Here is a 22,821-nt window from a genome sequence, read left to right as displayed (position 1 = left end):
TGTTGCGAAATGTAAAAAAAAGAAAAATGATCTTGTTTACATTGTCGTAATTTATTTTTGGAGTAACTACTTCCCAAAACAACATAAATATCTGTAAATTTGTTTTAAGTAAATGGTCGCTATAAAGGGGCCTACTTCTTATGGCTGCCTAAGGCCCCACTGATGCCTTAAACCGTCACTGGCGGCAACGCGAGTCGAAGGTAGGGATATTCAAAACCCTGTATCTGGGTGATTCGCCAAAATAGACGGCAATTTCGAGGTAGAGAAATTTAATTTAAAACATGGTTTAGAATTAGTTCATTTTTAAATATTTTTTATAAAATGAGCTATTCAACTTAGCCATGATACCAGCAGAGATCATTTTTAAATATTTTCCGAAAACGGAAATGTTGTGACTTCGGAGGTGACTAGGTGTCCACGGTGTTGCTTAATTCTCTATTAATTGAAATTTATGATCGTAACAATTAAATAAAAATTGGTATGTAATAAAACTATACAAAACACTTCCATTTTGATATAAACTACTACAGAAAAACATGAAAAATAGGTAAAATATTAATTGCGTCGGAGTTGATTTAGACCGGCCTTCGTGTTGACAAAACTTTCCAATATGTAGCCGTGTCTTCTCCGTTAAACTTCAAAAATCTAATCTGCTTTTGAACACAATCTTGGCATTCCCTTTCTATACATTCTTCTGACTTTTCACCATTTTCTCCATGTCAACATAATGATTTGTTATCCGCTTCCACACATGAGCTCCATGTTTTCACATAATGTGCCTACATAGACAGATGTCTCTTTTATCAACATTAGATAAGACTACCCAAAATGGTATATTCTTACAGAAATAAGCATAGCTGCATAAAATATTACTTTCTTTCAAAAAATCTTTATTTAACGATTTTGAGGGCTTTCGCCTTCATTTTTCCGTCGTACTCCAGTGTATACGAGCCATTTTCTATAAAAAGAAGATATTACCAAACCGACCAAAACATCTTGAGAGCTTACCCAGTAACTCTTTTCCTATATCAGACTAAATTTAAATTGTATTTTTTTAGTTTAAGAATGACCACTCACACACTTTCAATAACTCCGAGGCACGTTCGTCAACTCCTTAGGCACGACTGGGCTTCAGAGTTGATTGCTTCGGTGTTGATGATTTCATACATTTTTAATTCTACTTTCTACAAATATTAAAAATAATTCTTCTTTATTCATCGTGTGTCAAAAAATTTTTATAGCGCATACTTAGAAGAAAAACATATTAAAAAATTAGCAAAATTAAGTTTTTACGAAGGCTTCGGTGTTGACTGTATAAAAACATACTCTTAGCTTAAGACACATTGAAAAATTTTCTATCTCTTAACGATATTGTGTTCGTCCACTTTCTTCCACAATTTGGGTTAGACTGAAGCGTTCCTCTCTTGTCAAGGTGCCTGCCATACAGTATAGTGCAGTTTGGCATAAATTTTCATATATTTTCATGAGGCCTCGGTGTTGATGCACAAAGTTGGTTACAGTTTTTAGTAGTAGATTTTTATGGTTTAGTTTTAAAAATGAAAGTTATTAACTTGACAGTTTTAAATTACGTTGGGTTTTTATTTAATTATTGATAAAATAATCTGCACTTTTGTAACTTTTCAGTGTGTAATACTATAAAACAGATCAAAAAACAAGGTGGGTTACAGCCTCGGAGTTGATATTTTGACATTAAAATTGCATAAAATGCTTGTAAAAATACTTTTTTTAAAATTAATGTTAAGTGGCGTACATTCATCTATTGTATAACTTAACTTTGGCAACACAATTTGAAACACAGTATGTAAAGGACTTAAGAAAAAAGCGAGTTACACAATATGCCGCTTATTTTGGCGAACCACCCATCTCTGAACATCCCTATTGGTCAATCTATGGACTTCCATAATTATTTTGATTGAAAAAATTTTCACCCCCAGGGCAAAAGCCCGGTTTAGCGTAGGGTAGATTTTGGCAAAGGTTATAATTACTATTTGAATATTACTTATTTGAATCTCCAAATTCCACGAGAAAATGGCTGTTGATTGGACTATGGCGTAATAACAAGATTACTAACCTTCAGCGTTAACTTGATCAGGTAAAACATAATGTGTCTCGCCTCTTACGATTGTTTCAGGGAAAAATTTCTTATCGCTGAATCCGATAATATCAAAACATCTATCAGTCTCCGATCTAAACATACTGTCATCCACTATCATAAACTTTCCGTGACGTTTAATGCCTCTTACAATTTCATCTTCTTTAACTATTACATCTCGATTTTCGGCTAGGGCTCTGACATAACTCCTCTTTGGTCTTGAAGAAATGAGTTTCAAGAAGATCAGATCGTCGTACCTATAAAAGATAAATTTAATGGTTTACTGTAACCAAGACCGAAATCATTAGACCGAAAGCAGTAGACCGAACTCATTAGACCGAAAAGCACTTTACCGAAACCTCACTAGACCGAACAGCATTAGACCGAAAAGCAGGAGACCGAAAAGCATTATATTGATAGGGTAGCCCAAGCGGGGATTTTTGCAGTTACTCGAGCGCGTCAGATTATCACCGGCGGGTGTAATTTCCTCACCAAAATAATCTTATACCTGAGTTTGGAAGGGTATGTCATAATCCGACAGGTATTTTCCTCACCAAAACTGAAATGGTTGTTTCAGGTAGATTTTACTAAAAGGCATTCAAGGAAATTATTTATCTACTATAAAATTACAGTAGGTACCTATAATAATTAATTAATTAATTTTATAGTATTTTAATTTTAGTCATAATTGGAATTTTGACAAAAATGACATGTTTAATAGAAAGTAATCTCGGTATTTGAAAATTTTATTTTTTATAAGGTGAAAGTTTTAGAAAGTGAAGAAGTGTTCTGGAGGCAATAAAATAACTTATAGTGCGAAATTGAATACTATTGGGGCAAATTTTACAATAACTAGAAGTAGCCTACAACATAATCATGAACCAGGTCTGCCGAAGATAGATCGAAAAATTGTTTCTAACTCTTGTAAACGTAGAGCCGAAGAGAATATACTGAAAAACCGCCAAAAATCATTCGCCAAGAGCTTGCAGCTAATTTGCCTGAAACAATTACTACGATTGATGTCTGTTACATAAGAAAAAATATATATAATTATCGACGAACATGATGCCTGGTCGACTTCCTTCCAATATTGATGAGGTTCAAAAATTTGTGAAGAGCTGTGCTCAAAAAACAACCAAGGAGGAAAATTTTCTCTTTATAAACTGTGTCAAAAGTAAGATAACGGTATTTAGTTGTGAATGTGAAACAAATATAAGATTTTTAGCAACATTGAATTTTATACAGAGAGGGGCAAAATTATGGAATATATTCATTTTCTCTAAAATGGACTATTTTGGACAAAAAACCTCGAACCACGTCGATTCTTATTTTTAAATCACAATTTTTTGGCATATCTATATTTCCCGAATGAAGTACGTATCCCGATACGTATCCCGAATGAAGTACGTGCCTCCTAGTGGCGGGATACGGGCAACAATACATTGGCTTATAGGGCAGTCCTTACAGTAGGGATCCTGGCCTATACAGAAAAATGCAGGCGGGTGTGGGGTAATACTGCACTTTGGTTGCATTGGTGGTGTATTGGCTAAACGTGCAGGATAGGGCAGGGTATGGTGCTGATAGAAAAGGCATTCAGGCATCAAATATCCAAAAATCTTTTCAGGCCATAATAATGAAAAGACCTTCTCCAAACGAAATAAAAACTTATACTGAAATGATGGCATCTCCTGAGGTAAAATGTTCCGGAAGTAAAATGAGCCTCCATTCGGATCTCCGGGTGAGGACTATCTCAGGGGGAACACCATTGCAGGTTAGAAAAATCAGGATAGGGTCTTGGAATCTTGGTAGTCTTACAGGTAAGAGTCTGGAGTTAGTGGATGCGCTCAAACGAAGAAGAGTTCAAATTGCTTGTATTCAAGAAACTAGGTGGAAAGGACAAAGGGCGAAAGAACTAGGTGATGGATATAAATTGTGGTATGTAGGGAGTAGTAACACTAGAAATGGAGTTGGTATAATTGCTGATAGTGAAATGAAAGGTAACGTAGTAGAAGTTGTAAGAACGAGTGATAGAATGATGTACCAGCTATGATGTACGGAACTGAATGTTGGGCAGTGAAAAAGAAAGAGGAACAGCGAATGCATGTGGCGGAAATGAGAATGCTTAGATGGATGAGTGGAGTGACAAAGAAGGATAAAATTAGAAATTACTATATTAGGGGAAGTCTAGGTGTGGCACCAATTGATGCCAAAATGAGAGAGCATAGGTTAAGATGGTTTGGTCATGTTCAACGTCGAGACGTTAACCACCCAATACGAAGAATAGCTGAAGTGCAGATTCCTGGAAGGAGTAGGAGAGGAAGACCAAAGAAGACCTGGGGGGAGACGATAAGGCAGGACATGCTGGTAAAGGGGATTAACATTGATATGGCCCAGGATAGAATTGTGTGGAGAAATGCAATTAGGGAAGCCGACCCCGCATAGGGATAAGGCAAAGAGAATGATGATCTATATTTCATATTAGTGACGTCATCAATCAATCAATTAATCAATAAATCAATAATTACATTAATGTTTATATTACTGAATAGAGAATATAACACCCTTTCAAATAAGCTACCACACGACCCCTATTCCCATTTAAAAAAAATCATTGATTACGTGATCACGCACAGTTAGATGACGTTACTACTATGAAAATATAGGCCAAAAAATTGTAATTTAAAAATAAAAATCGACCTGTTTCGGGGTTTTTCTCCAAAATCGTCCGTTTTAGAGAAAATTAATTTATTCCATAATTGTGCCCCTCTCGTATATTATATGTATGGCACAATTACCGTACCACATATTATTTGCAATTATTCACTATTCATGGGCCAATTAATGGGCATTATATTTCTTTATTATACTGTTTACTGTCAAACAAAAAAAAAACAGAAACTTAAAACAATCTTTTCTATTTGTTAAAATGAGCAATTTTTAAAGCTCTCGAAATTGAGTTTAATCCTAATAGTAAAGTTTTTGTGGATTTTGAAAAGGCTATATTTATACATAATGCAATCATTCAAAGGTGTCGAAACACTGAAATACATGATTGAAGATTTCACCTAAGTACATCAAACCTGGTATAGAAAATTCAGTCTCTTGATTTAACATCAGAATATACAAATGATTCTGAAGTAGGCTCAAACATACTTTTGGGCTTACATTATATAAAACCGGAAGACGTATCAGATTGTTTTGTGTTTGATTTAATGTCATGCAAACTATAAAATGAATTTTCTTTATTACTGCAGTCTGCAGGTAAGCTGAGGAAAATGTAGAAAATTTACGTACGACTGGTCTATTATTTGACAAATAATGACATTATTTCGAAGTCTATTAAATACGATATAACGCCCAAGGGGGTGTTATAGAAAAATAACGCCCTATCGCCTATTAAATTTAAATAACGAGTCAAAGTTAAATACTGTCAAGTTGACAAATAAAACTCTAAGTAAAACTATGGTTACCACAATTACGTTACGACTATTTCTGGTAAATGTACTTATTCGAAAACTAATTTATTCAAAATTTATTCAAATTTTTTGCATATAAAGAATAATTTAGTCGGACATTAAACGTGGAGGGCATCACGGGTATTATAATAATAAAATAATAACGCTTTCGGTCAACGTATATACCTCGGGCCGAAGGCCCTCGGTCTATACACTATTGACCTCAAGCGTTATTATCCTTATAATACCCTTGGTACCTTAATAACTATAATAAGTTATCAGTCTAATCAAATGACTATAATGGATTTTGTAAAGTGTGTTTCTTATTATAGTAAATAATAAATACTTAATAAGTTATATGTTTTGTACATTATCTATATTATAAACTATTATTACAACATAAGGAAACGAATGTCTTTTATTCGGATTTCAGATGCTTTCATAATAATCATTCTTAAATTACATCTATATTTTTTATTTTATTACCTGAGTGAGTTGGTGAGGAAAATACCTACCAGATTAATACGAACCCTTAAACTTGGTGAGGAAAATACCTGTCGGATTATATGGTTCGACTGGTTGGTGTAGAATTTACCTCCGCCCATTATCACATGGGGAGAAATTTGGTACCCTGCAGATGTACCTCTACCATATATTGACTCTTACCACAGGGGCGTTCGTTAAGGGGGCCCAAAAAAAATCTATCCTTAAAAATACTCGAAATTATCAGATTAAGATAAGGTAAGTTACATGCAAAAGAGTGTATATTTAAAAAATTTGACGATTTGAGCGGGGCGTAAGGAAATGGGCGAGTCAAAAAGTTTCACAAAAAAGCGAATATTTCGCAATATGAACGTCAGATCCAAGAACTAAAAACTACGTGTTCAATATTTTTAAAAAATCTATCGAAAGACACCAAACATGATACCCTACGGAGAGGGGTGGGGGTAAATTTAAAATTTTAAATACAAATCCCGCGATATTTCGCAAAATAACCATCAGCTCGAAAAACTGCAAAATACACTTATTCAATATTTTTGAAAAATCTATCGAATGGTACCAAACACGACCCCCATGGAGGTGGCGTGGGGGTTACTTTAAAATCTTAAATAGGAGCCCCCATTTTTTATTGCAGATTTAGATTATTTGCGTAAAAATAAGCAACTTTTATTCGAAACATATTTTCGAGTTGGTGGTATAGATGGCGCTATAATCGAAAAAAACGATTGTTGGAAATGGAAAATTAAATTAAAAATGGAATATCCCCACTAAAATGGAAAATTTTACTTAACCTTTTTTGGTTTTAGGACCTAATAATCACAATCCAATAGGTCCCCAAAGCGCTCGAGTGACTGCACATTTAGCATACTTTCATCCCCTACTATTAAAATGCCCAATTGGTGATAAACGCATTCTTATTTTTGTATGAGAGTTTAATGAAATTATAACAAATCAATTGGAAGTTCTGCCCGACAAGATACATGCAACGTTATCGTAGTCTGACATTCCAAATTTTTAACCTGTTCCACAATTAAAACTTTCCCTGTTCCAGTGTTCCCATACATCAGAGTTTGTCCGGCTATAAGCTTATAGACACGGTTAAACTATTAACAAATGTTCAGCTTGCTATTAATCAACTTTTTTTTGGTACGCGGGATCCAGGTCTATTATTAGAAACAGTTAAAATGGTGTTAACGTCACTCTACCCATAATTTATTTTTACCTTCACTAATTTGTTTAACGGATAAAAATTATTTCATATCAGACTGTACAGAGTAACAATTTACACAGTCTATATACAAAATAATACAAAAAAATACAATATACAAAAAGACATATAAGATCTTAGCATAATTACTGCAATCTTTTTTAATTTATGTACCATTTCGGTCTAATGCTGTTCGGTCTAGTGAGGATTCGGTAAAGTGCTTTTCGGTCTAGTGAGTTCGGTCTACTGCTTTCGGTCTAATAATTTCGGTCTAGTTGTCGTGTACCAAATTTAATATGCCTATTAATATCAAAAACAAAACTAATCACATACAAAATTAACAGGATCCATGTCAAATAACTGACAAAAACTTAGAATCTTTTATTTGTCTGAAACTTGGTTTATAGCTTCTGCTTGACATAAAAATAAGAATAGGGCTTTTCATTCACAGTCATTTGTTTCGAGCTTCTGTCATGTGTCACATAATATTAATATATCTAAGACATACGTTATTGATATATACAATAATACAAACCAAAGACGTATGACGTAGATGTATTAATATTATGTGACACATGACAGAAGCTCGAAACAAATGACAATCGATGAAAAGCCCTATAGTTGAAAGACTGATAAGTTTGTACTGATAAGTTTGCAATCTTTTATATATACAAAAACTATTGTATTTACATTCAAAATTTAATTTTATAACTTTATATAAAAAAGACAAAAAAAAAGGAAAACATGTGACTATTGGCCGGATTTATATAAGTATACATTATTAATACAGATATATACATATTTACATAATATAATTCTATCAACAAGTAATGAGAGCCTTAGAAATAAAACACCTAACAACAAAAGTGTTCGAAACTATTTTGTTAAAGATTGAATTCCACCGAACACTATCCTACTATTTTGTCATCAACGTCTTACAACAATAGACACTGAATATACCCATTTTAACATCATAGCATTTAATAAAATAATTTAATATTTCTACATAAACATTAGGGATTCAACTTAATAAAATATCCATACACCAAGTCAAGGTCATTTCAATGACTTACATAATTGACAAAAAGATGATAAATAACAACAATATAATATTATCTCAATCTTTAATTTCAACAAGCTAACATCTTCTGAATATTGAATTTGAGAACTCACAATCAATCAATTGATCACAATCAATTGATCTTCCTCATTACTTTCTGTTTAATAATTTTTTAATTTTTTTAACTTAACACGGTGTGTATGTAGGTTGGGCCAATTAGTCTCAAAATCAAGCATGTTATCAATTAATTTAATAGTTGATTAGTACAAACATCTAAGGTACATTTCCTTATCAATTTCATTGTAAAAAATTTTCAATTTTCCTTTCAATATGTTTAAAATATTCATGTTTTAATGTCAGCGGTCAACGTCAACGCAGAATAGATAAAAGCAGATTTGAATATCCGACCTTGTCAGTCAGCTGTTGTTACTAGGCCAAGAATGGATGGGTGATATCTACACCCGCACCATGAAAAAAGTTTTTTTTATGTTTTTGTGCAACGTGTATGTGGCCGTTTTTTCTGTTTTTTACTGTTTAGTATTGTACGGAGGACTAAGTTAGCATTTACAATCTAAAAATCAAATTTACATTCATAAGATGCACTTGTTTACACCTCTATGTAGCGGTACTTTTTTAGTATTTGACGTAAGTAAAAAAAAAAGAGTTTTGTACTTCTTTTTCTTACAAGATCTCTTTTTTTATTTTAGCATTAGCTCCGATGATGACGTTTATGTCGAAAGCGCTCAGCTAAAGAAATAAATTATTTACACACTTTGACATACTACATTTTCATTTTCCCTTATAAAAATAAGACATTTAAGTCTCAACAAAAAATTTAAAACCCACTTTACCGATCTAACTACGTTCAATATTCCGCTTTATACTACATACAGTACATCTCACCCCGATGGTACAGCTCAGGGTGGCTCGGCCATAATCATACGCAGCTGTATATCATATCATGAATTGCCAAAATATACAACAGAAAAAATTCAAGCAGCAATTGTTCAAGTGAATGCAACGCCGTGGCACTTTAACATATCTGCAATCTACAGCCCACCTCGTCATGCAATCTCCACAGATGAATACAAAGCCTTCTTTCAATTACTTGGCAGTAAATTTGTAGCCGGGGGAGACTGGAATGCGAAACACACACATTGGGGCTCAAGACTCATAACAACAAAAGGTCGTAACCTTTTAAAAGCAATGACTGACAATAACTATGATTGCCACACCAACGGAATCCCTACTAACTGGCCAAGTGACCCCAGAAAACTTCAGAATCCAGAAACAACTGTCTAATAGAATCCAGCTATGACCTCTCATCTGATCATACACCAGTTATTATGAATAAGAGTACCACAGTTATAAACAACACACCCCCTCCTCGACTAGCGTCAAAAAACACCAACTGGGCAGATTTTCAATACTACCTAGAAGAAAACATTAATCTTAATTTACGAATCAAATCTCCACACGAGATAGATACAGCAGCTCAATATTTCACCACCCTTGTGCAATAAGCGGCATGACAATCTACACCACGAACTGAACGCAGACTGACACATACAACGAATGTTCCCCTACACATTCGGCAACTCATTGCTGAAAAACGTCGTGCGAGAAGAAACTGGCAAAGATCTAGAAACAACATAGATCAACATATATACAATAGACTACGTAGACAACTTGGAGTAGCCATCAAAGCTGCAAACAACGAAACCTTCGAACATTACATTACAAACCTTACAGCAAATGATCAGACACTATGGAAGGCGACTAAGAAGCTCAAAAAACCATACACAACTATTCCTCCCCTCCACAAACCAAACGGTGAATGGGCTCGTTCCAACAAAGAAAAAGCGGACGTCTTTGCTGAACATCTTACGAGTGTATTTTAAACCAAGCCACCAGACCCTGATGAAGAAGTGGAAGAACTAATTAGCGCAGCATGTCAAATGTCCCTTCCAATCAAAAGTTTTACTCCTATAGAAGTCAAGAAAGAAATAACCAAACTCAACTCACGAAAGGCTCCAGGTTATGACTTAATCTCGCCACAAGTACTAAAACAACTTCCTCGTAAGGCCATTATTATGCTAACAGTAATATTTAATCGCATGTTAAGTTTATCATACTTATACGCAGATCATGAATTACTAACATTACTACCAGAACATCAGTTTGGTTTTCGAGAAAATCACTCTACAACACAACAAGTCCATCGAATAGTAAATGAAATATCAAAAACTCTCGAAGAAAAGAAATACTGCAACGCTGTATTCTTAGATATCTCACAAGCGTTTGACAAAGTTAGGCACAGAGGTCTGCTTTACAAAGTAAAATTAGCACTATCTAGTAACTATTTCCTCCTAATCAAATCCTACTTATCAAATAGATATTTCTCAGTAAAATTCAAAGACCAACAATCCAGCCTCTGTCGTATTAACTCCGGAGTTCCGCAAGGTAGTGTTCTCGGGCCGCTACTGTTCTCACTCTACACAGCCGATATACCAGAGTCTCATAATACTATGATCGCTTCATTTGCTGATGACGTAGCAATACTTGCTGTAAATGAAGATCACATACAAGCCTCACAAGACCTGCAACACCATCTGGACATACTCAGTGAATGGTACACAAAATGGCGAACAAAAGTAAACAAAACAAAATCATCTCAAATAACGTTTACCAACCGCCACAATACACACTCTACACTGTTTTGTTTATCATGAATCGCGAAAACAACAAGCACTCTCACTATTATACAACGTGTAAATTCCATATTATCACTAATTATCCATACGTACGGAGCATTAGCATTAGAACGCATGATCGCGTCTCAGTTTTTTTACATATATTATTGTAGGCAGGACCCTGGGTTATCCCGAGATGCATGAACGGAGCACGGAGCCGAGAATGAAGCCCAGCAGTCTCCGTTGCTAATGCTCCGTGCAGCGTAGCAGGCGTTTAAGGAGACCCGGTCTCCTAACAGTGACATCTACGGTAACATCACACGCTGCCCGGAGATATACCAAGGGAGGCAGAATAGCTTCTCGGCTCCGTTGCGTGGGTGCGTGCGTCTCGGGACAACGAATTTTAGGGTCCTGACTAAAAATAATGAAAAATCTAAAAGTGCGAATTTTGTTATGAAATTTGGTATGGGGGGTTATAATAATATTTGGAATAACTTGCTCAAATAACGTTTTCCGATATCTCTAACTCGAAGCAAAATATCGATAATTTATGGTGTTTTTGAATTCGCAGTAGGCCGCGTTTAGAATTAAAAAATTCAGTTGAGTATCTTAAAAAATTTGAAGCTTCATTATGTATGGACTGCAAAACTTCAAATCTGTATTTATTTTGATATGCGAGGTATCTATTTACAAATAGATGGAATTGTTAACAAATAAACGACACAAACTTTGGTATTAAACTTTTACAATTAGACTTTTAAAATGATATGATATCATGAAATTATAAATTAGGATGATATTATGAAATGTAAATAAAAAATGGTCAAAAAATGGGGCCTTAAATTACATTTTTTTGGCGCATTTTTTTGCTAGTGCAAATTTGTCTAGATATGTTACAGTTAGGTATAGCCTCCCCTATTGTAAAAATCACGAGCCGCCACTGCTGTTGATCGCTACTGTATCACCTTAAATTTATTTGTATGTAACGCAGAAGCTGTTCACCAAGTTTCAGACAAATCAGAGTCCCAAACATTTTTTGATTAAAAACTCAGTGGTTTGAAATGGACGCACCCATTAACACATTCGCTGCCACATTATACTCAGTCACTTTCATATGGTGCCATTACGAAAAGAACCATATTTAATTCCACAGATTATGAACATCTATTCAGTGGCACCTGACTCACACATGCAAAATGCCTTTTGGCATCAGGTGGCAGCGAATGTGTTAACATATTTCATTCATATATTTTCTTACATACTTCTAGAATCTGAAATATTTTTTGTAATTTTAACTATTTATAATGGGAAATAAGCCACAATATTATTAAAAAATGATTTTATTAAACGTTTCGACGCCCAAAGAAACGGCTCTAATTATGCTAAATGAAAACAATTGTGTCGCAAATTCCTCGGTAGAATGCAGTAAGATGTGGTTACCCATACTGAAAGAGGAAGGCAATAGAAATAAAATACCACTATTAGTAAGTCAATAACATATCGAGGTAGTACATATTTTATATTTTAGTATTACTTATATATAAATATGTATTATTAATATTATTTATAATTTAAACAACATACTTATATTAAAGTCAGAATTTGGTATTAGTTTTGAGAGTAAACTAAATGTAAGACCAAATACTTACGATGTCGGGATAGTATCACGAGGTTTTTTCCTGGTTTTGCCTCGTGATTTACTTTGGAATCTCTAACGCGAGAATTTTACTGTCATCGTTGCATTTGGTTGTCTGTTTAAAGACAGATCACATGCTATGATATTTTTGTGACGGATATTCTTGGGTTAGGGTTGATTTCATGTAATCGAATGAACTATCTTTCAGTAAAGTCGTCCCAGGAACGCAACTCATAAATATTGGCAATATCATTTTAAAGTCTTTTTTGTTTAATTTAGTAGTATTTTGTATTTTGACAACGGCACCCGATTTGGGCGTCGAAACGTTAATAAAATCACTGTTTAATAATATTGTGGCTTATTTCCCATTATAAATACACACACCGGCAAAATTAGCCGAACACCTTAAAAATGGGACATATTTGATGTCTCGAATTTCCTAAACCTGTTGTCCGATTTGAGTGATTCTTTTAGTATGTTATAGCCTTATTATTTAAGAATATCATTGTAATAATAGTGTTGCTAAACAGATAAGTGTCATTGTATACCGGGTGTTACAATCATACTGTGTTTTTTTCTTAAAGTTTGGAACACCCTGTGGAATATTCTAGTATATGTAAAATATTAAAATTAATAATCCACTGTAGACTTACGCTTTCTTAACATTTTTCTTTTTGATTCATTTGCTTATGTTGGAAAATAACAAAGTTATGTGCTTTAACGACTAGCCATGTTTTTTATCAATAAATCCTCATAGTAGGGGAGTATGCTAAATTTGCTAAAGTATGCTAAATTTGCAGTTATTCGAGCGTTATGGGGACCTATTGGATTGTGAAGAGTGGGTGCTAAAACCAAAAAAAGTTTTCCATAAAGTGTGGGACTCTCCATTTTTTAATCTAATTTTCCATTTCCACCAATCCTTTTTTCCGATTATAGCGCCATCTATACAAAATTGGAAAAAATGTTGCGAATAAAAGTTACTTATTTTTACGTCAAAGATCCAAATCTGCAATAAAAATTGGGGGCTCCTATTTAAGATTCTAAAGTAACCCCCCACCCCACCTCCGTGGGGGGTGTGTTTGGTGCCATTCGGTAGATTTTTGAAAAATATTGAATAGGTGTATTTTACAGTTTTAAAATCTGATGTCCATTTCGCGAAATATCGCAGGGTTCGTATTTAAAAATTTTTATTTACCCCCACCCCTCTCCGTGGGGTGTCACGAGCCCCCACGGAGGTGGGGTGGGGGATTTAATTTAAAATTTTAAATAGAAGCCCCCAATTTTTATTGCAGATTTGGATTCTTTACGTAAAAATAAGCAACTTTTATTTGACACATTTTTTCGAATTATGGATAGATACTCAGATAGTGCTATAATCGGAGAAAAATGATTGTTTCAAATGGAAAATTAAATTAAAAGATGAAAAGTCCCTCACTTGATGAAAAACTTAACTTAACCTTTTTCTGATTTTAGCACATAATCTTCACAATCCAATAGGTCCCCATAACGCTCGAGTAACTGCAAATTTAGTATACTTTCCTCCCCTTCTATGAGGATTTATTGATGAAAAACATGGATAGTTGTTAACGCACATAACTTTTTTATTATCACACATAAGTAAATGAATTAAAAAGAAAAATGTTAAGAAAGCCTAAGTCTACAGTGGAGTATTAATTTTAATATTTTACATATACTAGAATATTCCACAGGGTGTTCCAAACTTTAAGAAAAAAACACAGTATGATTGTAACACCCGGTATAAAATGGCATTTACCTGTATAGCAACAATATTATTACAATGATATTCTTAAATAATAAGGCTATAACATACTAAAAGAATCACTCAAATCGGACCAGTGGTTTAGGAAATTCGAGACATCAAACATGTCCCATTTTTAAGGTGTTCGGCTAATTTTGCCGGTGGTTGTAGTTAAAATTGTAAAAATGCCGCAAGAAAATAGCTTCAGAACAACATTTTTTGTAATGTAAAATAAGTACACACATGTCACTCATCGACGAAATCCACACTCGAGATAGAAATCGAATGTTGTAGATGAGCGAAATACGCACCGAATATACACACAACACAAAAGTCTAAGGATATTTTAATAATTTGAAAATACCAATGACAGAAATTTCATGACCATATAAATTTGCTTGTACTATAATTGTGATACAGACACTTAATTCTTATCAAAAAAAATTGTAAAACTGATAGAAATACGTGTTTTAGAATGTTTTTTATAAGGGACAAAAAAATCGACATTTTTATGTTTTGTTTATTTTTAATTTTAGTCACTTTATACCATTCTTGCTTAATAGGTAAGTTAAAGATATTATCTTTTTACCATGCAACGACAACATTTAACGTTGGACGAGATGAATAGAACCGGGGGCCTCCTTCAAGCTGCTATGCGACAAACTCAAGTTGCTGACCAGCTGGATGTCTCCCAAAGTGTCGTAAGTCGTTTGTGGCGTCGGTTTAGAGACACTGGGAGTCCATCCGAGCAACATCCAGGACGTGGTTGCTCTACAACCGTCGCTCAAGATCGATATTTAACTTTAAATGCCAGAGGGCAGCCAACAATCACAGCACCCGAGCTGGTTAATGAATTACAGCTTGCACATAATGTAACAATTAGCCGCAGTACTGTGAGGAATCGTCTCCATGAAGCCAATCTTTGTAGTCGGCGACCACTGAGATGTCCACCTCTATCTAGAGGCAATCGCGCTGCAAGATTAACCTGGTGTCAAGAGTTTCAGAATTGCACTGACAATGAGTGGGCCACAGTTTTGTTTAGTGACGAGTCTAGATATGGATTTCATCCAGATTCTCGTCGGACAAGAGTTTGGAGACGACCCGGAAATGGAGAACGATTACGACATCTTCAAGAAGTGTATGCATATAGAGTTGGCACATTAATGATATGGGTGGAATCATGATTGACGGAAGAACTGACCTCATTTTCCCACGTGGCTTTCTCAGAAGTCAGCAATATTTGGACACTATTCTTGAACCTGTTGTGCGCCCGTTTGCTGCTGCTGTTGGAGAAAATTTTTACTTTATGCATACGTACTTACTTTCCGTGTCCGGAACACCAACAACTTTAAATTCTGTATTTCCAATGGTTGGCCACATAGATGGCCCTGTCATTTGCTGTAATTAAGTCTTGTTCTGTGCAGGTCTCTCTCATCTCTGTGCATGATAGAAGATGCCGGCTGGTCTGAACCGCGCCACAGTCGCAGGTATCGTCCTCCTGGTATCCCCATTTTTTCAGGTTACTAGCACAACGTGAAACGCCGGTTCTTAGTCTGTTTAGCGCTTTCCAAGTCGGATACGGTAAATTGTGTCCAGCAGCCATTTCCTCTGAGGGAGGAAAATGTGTCGCGGTAGCTGACGCTTGCCATAGGTGTATTCGGCGCGTCTCTGGCGCTTCGGGGATGGATCTTGATGTTTTCAGGAAGCTTTTCCGAGATCTTAGTCTGCTTGGCTGAGTTTGGTGGTCATATAAGGGGTGTCTTCGGTCCGTCTCCTGCTTTTTCCGTTCTACCTCTGACGCGACCTTCCTCCTGATAAGTGGTGGAGCAATTCCAGCAATGGGGTATACCTCTTCGATAGGTGTCGGTTTCAGGCAACCCGATATTATACGGACCGTTTCATTTAGAGCCACGTCGACGTTTTTTGCGTGAGCAGAGTTTGCCCATACTGGTGCTCCAAACTCCGCGGCCGAAAAACATAATGCCAAGGCAGAAGTGCGGAGAGTGTGTGGTTGTGCTCCCCATTTTGTATTAGTTAGCTTGCGGATGATATTATTTCTGGCACTTACTTTCTTCTTGACATCTTGACAGTGGTATCGGTAAGACAGAGCTCTATCCAGACGGACGCCAAGGTATTTTGGCGTCTTGTTGTGTTCCAGTATCTGACCACGCCATTCCACCTCCAGCGACCTTCGGGCATGCTTGTTTCTCACGTGGAAAGCACATACCTGGGTTTTTGTGGGATTGGGTTTCAGATGGTTTTTATCATAGTATAGAGCTAAGTCTCCCAGGGCATCTGTCAGTTTCACTTCGACCTCATTGAAGGTTCTTCCCTGAGCTGCCACCGCTGTATCATCAGCGTAAATAAATTGCCTTGTTTGTTGGTGTATGGGTTGGTCGTTGGTGTATATGTTGTATAGAATCGGCGCGAGGACACTTCCCTGTGGTAGCCCATTTTTTTGGTCCCTCCACCGACTGTTCTTGGACTGCAGCGTTACGTAGAAGCGTCTATTCTGGAGGAGACATTTCACTAACCTTGTTAGTCGGAAATCCTTTGTAGTTTCGTAGAGTTTTGCGAGTAGCCGTTGATGGTTAACTTTATGCATGATAACGCTCGACCAAATGTTGCGCATATTGTAACAAACTGGTTGCATAACGAGGTTATTGATGTATTGCCGTGGCCAGCAGAATCACCGGACTTGAATCCCATTGGGCATGTATGGGACATGCTCAAACGAAGAATTACTCCACATATGGGCAATATCTACAATGAGTTTCAATTAAAAGAGCTTCTGAGAGAACAATGGACACAACTTCCTCAAGCAGACATTAACAATGTGATTCGGAGCATGAACAGTAGATGTAGAGCTCTGATAAACCAACGTGGTGGCCATACTTTATTTTAAGTTTATATTTCGTATTTTTGACATTTTATGGTGGTATGTGAAACATGGGTGATTTGCAATATATTTTTTTTGCTCCAATTTTCTGTTTTTTTTTGCAATTTATGGTTTTTGACATATTAAACAATAATTTAAACTACAAATTTTGTATTACTTTTTTACAGCTGATTACAGATAAACAAAATACGTCTATTTATAAAAATATCCCTAGACTTTTGCGTTGTGTGTATTAACTAATATCAAAATAGGTAAAATAATTTACCTAAATATTTTATAAGTATTTGCTGGAATGCGGAGTTTTGTTCCGAATGATAGTGGTAGTATCCAAGGCTGACCCCCTGGTGAGTTTTTGTAACTGAACAACAGATTCAGTCCAATTTTAGTATTACACATGACACCATTCCTGATACCAGTTACAATCTTTTTGGCAGTAGCTAAATTTTGATTACCAGCAGGCTAGTAACAAGAAAAAAGAATTAGAATATAGTGAGATAATGAATCTAGCTTTCTAGTTATCTATTGATAATAACTGTACTGATAAGTAAAAAGGTCTTTCGTTCGGTGCTCATCTTGAACAAACACATACTTAAAGTGTTTTGTGCAGATGGCATACATGTGAGCCACATGATGCCTTCACCAATGTGCGGATGACACGCATGTATACCATTGGTTATACACATTTTTAACATTAGAGACAAAAAACTTTTGAACAAAAGTAAAAAAAGAGAAAATTACCTAACTCCATGCAATACATAATTGACCAAAATTAATTAAACAAAATATTTACACAAACTTTCTACTTATTGGGACCGTGCAAGTTCGGAAAAGCGACACCTGGTTTCTACGCTCTGCAATTTTATTTGCACTTTTAATTATAGTGGCCAATTATATTAGTCCTGCTTACTGGATAATTGTCAAGGCCATAGTCCAAAAAAATAATAAGAAGAAAAGATATGATTCAGGTTATGTTATTAAAAGGTAAACAATAGGGAAATTGCACTAAAAAAATTTTTTGCATAAAATTGTTAATTTATGTTTAAAAATGTTATATTCAAAATATTACGTCTTAACAATGAATAGTGTACATACAATATATGGTCAAAGTTCCGCGCCTAAAATTTCCGTTTCAAACAACTTCAAAAGCGAGAGCTGGGGTCTGACGTCACAGGCCACTTGTATCGTTGGCCCGTTCGGTGGGCTTTTGCATTTAATGCAGTTTGCCCATAGATAAATAATATAGTTGAAAAATATCTTGTTTTACTCTGTGGCAAAAATGATTTTTTTTGTGACAAGCAAAATATTAACATTTTATCTCTGTTGACATGTATCAAAAAGTTCTTTTTTATGAAATTACTTTTGTCGTTTCTTGTGTTGAAGAACAAAGAAGAAACAAGTAACTTAAAAATAAACAAAACTTTTAGTAATAAAAGTAAGAGTAACTAAAAAGTAATGGTGCTACTATTGGGACCGTGCAAGTTCGGCAAAGCGACCTCTATTTCTACGCTCTGTACTTTTATTCGCACTTTTAATTATATTGGCCAATTATATTAGTCCTGGTTGCTGGATAATTGTCAAGACCATAGTCCAAAAAAATAATAAGAAGAAAAAAATAAGATGCAGGTTATGTTTAGCAAACGTAAACAATTGTATGTAGTAAATAAAATCCGTTATTAAAATGCAGTATTGCAAGCAAAATACAATTAATTAAATTTACCTTTATATAATAATTGCATATCATATCAATATTGTGGAGCAATATATAATTTTTCTAAGTCAATGACAGAAGGTATGAAATATACGTCAATTTGACAATTTCAATTGACAATATGAATTATTTAAGATAGTTGCAATATTTCTCCGCGACTCGCGCACGGTCGTTTCTCGTTTCCCTTTCCAAGTACTTGCACACCGCGAATAGTATGCGGTCTACAGTCGGGTTTCTACTATAGCTTGCGGTCTACTGAGGGATGCGGTGTAAGTATAAGCTGAGATGATAAAGATATTAACTTGTAAAATTGCAATAATGATTCTTCTTATTTATGTGTATTATTAACTTTGTAACGAAGGATTTTGTTGGCTATGTACACATTCTATCGGTAAGTCTGCTAATTAAGTACCATAATCTTTTCTCAGAAGGCTTTGAACACAATAATGAAAGGCTCCAGTAGGTACTAATAACCATTACAATAAAATATAATCATTATTATAATGCAAATTACACCGTAATCTTTTCCAGGATATACGGTCCTTCGGTTAGAGGTAGGTAGATCAAACCCATGGGGTAAACCGTATACTCTAATATAATGGTACCAAACTATTGTTATAAACGGTTTAAACATGCTTATTAATAACTCTTACTTATTTGCCTTGACACCTCGCATTTCTCCAATAGAACAGCTTTCACTACTTTTTTATAAAAGTTGGCACCATGAAGACAACAACGGTAGGTAAGTTAGTCAGATTGACCTTTTGAAAAACCCTCGTTCGTCATATTATGCGTTTTAAACTCTTTACAAAGTAGCACTCAACTTTATCAATTTCAGTTTAAAACTAAGCTGATTGGGGAACTACTTATTACAATATATAAGATGAACATAAATAATACCTAGGAATTTTCCATTAAGACGATTAAAATGTAATATACCCGTGATACCTACCCTAATCGCGTTGTTTCCGACTGCTAGGCCCGCTTGACCGTGGCCCGTGACGTCGAACCAATAGAAGGGCGTTAAAGAGCCTCCTAAGATATTTGTATTTTATAGCATTTTCAAAGCGTCGTAATTAGCGTACGGGTTAAAAATATTTGTTTTTTTCGCATGCAAGCGTTTTAAGATCATGTTACCTATGTTTTTTAATATCATTTTAATATTTAAAAAATTTATGCAAGTTCCCTATTGTATGTAGTAAATAAATTTAGTTATTAAAATGCAGTACTGCAAACAAAATACAATTAATTAAATTTACCTTTATACAGGGTGTTTGGTAAAGAATGGGCCATAGCTTAACCTCAGGTTCGTGAGGTTAAAATAGGCCGGTTTAAGCTAACTTACCTTAGTACAAAGTTTATAATAACCGAGATACAGGGTGTCAAAGTTAAACTTTTTTTTAATTTATTATTGAATATTTCCTGACAGGCATAACAGGCATCACATACGCCTTTCAGCACTCATTTAATACGTTCAATTTTTTTTATACGTCACTCCGTATAATTTTGACAGTAAAATTTTTATTCCCCTATTAGTTTTACTTAAAAAAGGTCATCTCCCTAAACTCAACCGTTTTCGAGATAAACGCATTTTAAATCTGCGGTGCAACATAGTTTTTAGCATAATATCATTGTACATAGTTACACCAGAAAAATAACTTAAAACCATAGAATTATCCAAAAATGTATCGCAAATTTCTTCAAATAGAATTTGCGATGCAATGACATAAATTTGAGAACTGGCACAATTATTATGGTTTGAAGTTATTTTTCGGGTGTAACTACAATGATATTATGCTAAAAATGATGGTGTATCGCAGATTTAAAATGCGTTTATCTCGAAATCGGTTGAGTTTAGGGAGATGAAAGATGTATACCATTTTTAAGTAAAACTAATAGGAGAATAAAAATTTTAATGTCAAAATTATACAGAGTGAGGGATAAAAATATTGAACGTAATAAATGAGTGCTGAAAGGCATATGTGGCGCCCTCTGGGCAATATATAATTTTTGGTAGGAATTTAGTTTTCTTGGCCCGAAAAACCCCCACATACCAAATTTCATGTTGTTATCTAATTCTTCTTCTTCTACGTCACTACAGCCCAAATTGAGCCTTGGCCTCCTTTATTTTTTGCCTCCACCCTTGCCTGTCTGTGGCTGCTCTTCTCCATACACGGACTCCTAAAAGGGCTTGTGCGTCGCTGTTAATTGTGTCTTCCCAGCACTTTCGTGGCTTCCCAACTGGTCTCTTTCCTTGCATTCTAGCATTCAGTGCTCGTTTTGGTAGCCTATCCTCTCCCATTCTTATCACATGTCCGGCCCATTGCAATCTTTGTATTCTAATGAAGTCTGACAGGGGCGTTTCCTTATAAAGTTGATAAAGCTCGTTGTTGTATCGACTTCTGAAGATTCCGTTTTCCCTCACAGGTCCTAGTATTCTAGTTTGTTATCTCATACCTGTCTATTTAATATTCAATAATAAATAAAAAAAAAAGTTTAACTTTGACACCCTGTATATCGGTTACTATAAACTTTGTACTCAGGTAAGTTAACTTAAATCGGCCTATTTTAACCTCAGGAACCTGGGGTTAAGCTATGGCCCATTCTTTACCAAACACCCTGTATAATAAGTGCATATCATATCAATATTGTGGAGCAATATATAATTTTTCTTCTTCAATGACAATAGATGTGAAATGTACGTCAATTTGACAATATGAATTATTTAAGAAAGTTTCAATATTTCTCTGCTATTCGCGCACGATCGTTTCTCGTATCCCATCTAAGTACTTGCACACCGCGAATATACTATGTATGTGTATACTATGTAAATATGTGTAGTGTTGTAGTTAATTATGCTTCTGAAAACCTGTCCACCATAACAGAGCATCACCCAGCATATGAGTTTATCATCCCTCTTAAAAGTGATTTAGATTTAAAATATGACGTTTTTTACTACGATTTTAAGAACTGTGATTTTAATGCTATTAACAACTATTTAGCTAGCATATCCTGGGACAGAGTTGCCAGATTGAGGTATTTCCCCCCATTTTTGGGGTAATTTGAAAGCGTCTGGGGGAATTTTTATAAGCAGAAATTGTTGGGGGATTTTTTGGGGGAAGAATTAATGCTTGGGGGATTTTTGGGGGAAGAATTATGGATAATTTTAACGGTCATGGTAAATTAAATTTGTGAATGTACATAGAAAGAACTGTATATTTTACTCTCATATAATCGAAGATAATAGAACATATGATTTATTTCAGCGCCCTCTGTTGATAAGTAGTAAAATTTTGGTTTACTGTTCTCTACATTTGAGTATTACCGTGTATTACTCGTACTACTACTGCTATAAGGCGCGTTCCAAGTGACATGAAAACCGTCCTTCGTACTGCCCTCGTCATGCGCATTATAAAAAATGCGTTCCAAGCGAACATGAACGATGATTGGTATCGTACACCGTGCTGTTCCAAGCGATCCATGTACCGTTTCGAAATCGGTAACTGAACGGCCCTTTTGATACATGCCTTCAAGCAGAAACTATTTGTACTGACGTGCGCAGTTAGGATTGTTTTCATTTTTACTGGTCACTGCTCACTGCTATGAGATCAGCTGATGATTCAATAATAGAATAATCCACAATTTACGCTATTAGTACCTGTGAATCTTGATTTCCGTTTAAATAATTATTAATTCTTTTTTTTTTAATTAAACTTATAAAAATGGATAATTTATTTTTTTTTTCATAGAAGACAACGATTTAATGTCAGATATCGATTCTGGGGAAGAT

At 35.0% G+C, this 22,821-nt stretch overlaps 1 protein-coding gene across 1 annotated transcript in view; it reads right to left on the bottom strand.

Annotated features, from left to right (window-relative positions):
• Window positions 1–22,821, bottom strand: part of LOC126892846 (uncharacterized) — a 56,514-nt gene that overhangs the window by 19,841 nt on the left and 13,852 nt on the right. The window contains exons 2-3 of the mRNA XM_050662649.1: window positions 17,589–17,782; window positions 2,093–2,370 (exon numbers count right to left, since the gene is read on the bottom strand). Of these exons, the coding sequence (XP_050518606.1) occupies window positions 2,093–2,370; window positions 17,589–17,782 (472 nt within the window). The remainder of the gene's footprint in view (window positions 1–2,092; window positions 2,371–17,588; window positions 17,783–22,821) is intronic.

Source organism: Diabrotica virgifera, chromosome 9 (genome assembly GCF_917563875.1).
Source record: "Diabrotica virgifera virgifera chromosome 9, PGI_DIABVI_V3a".
Classification (NCBI taxonomy): domain Eukaryota; kingdom Metazoa; phylum Arthropoda; class Insecta; order Coleoptera; family Chrysomelidae; genus Diabrotica; species Diabrotica virgifera.
The sequence above is the reverse complement of the archived record's forward strand: the minus strand, read 5'-3'. Positions and strand labels throughout refer to the sequence as shown.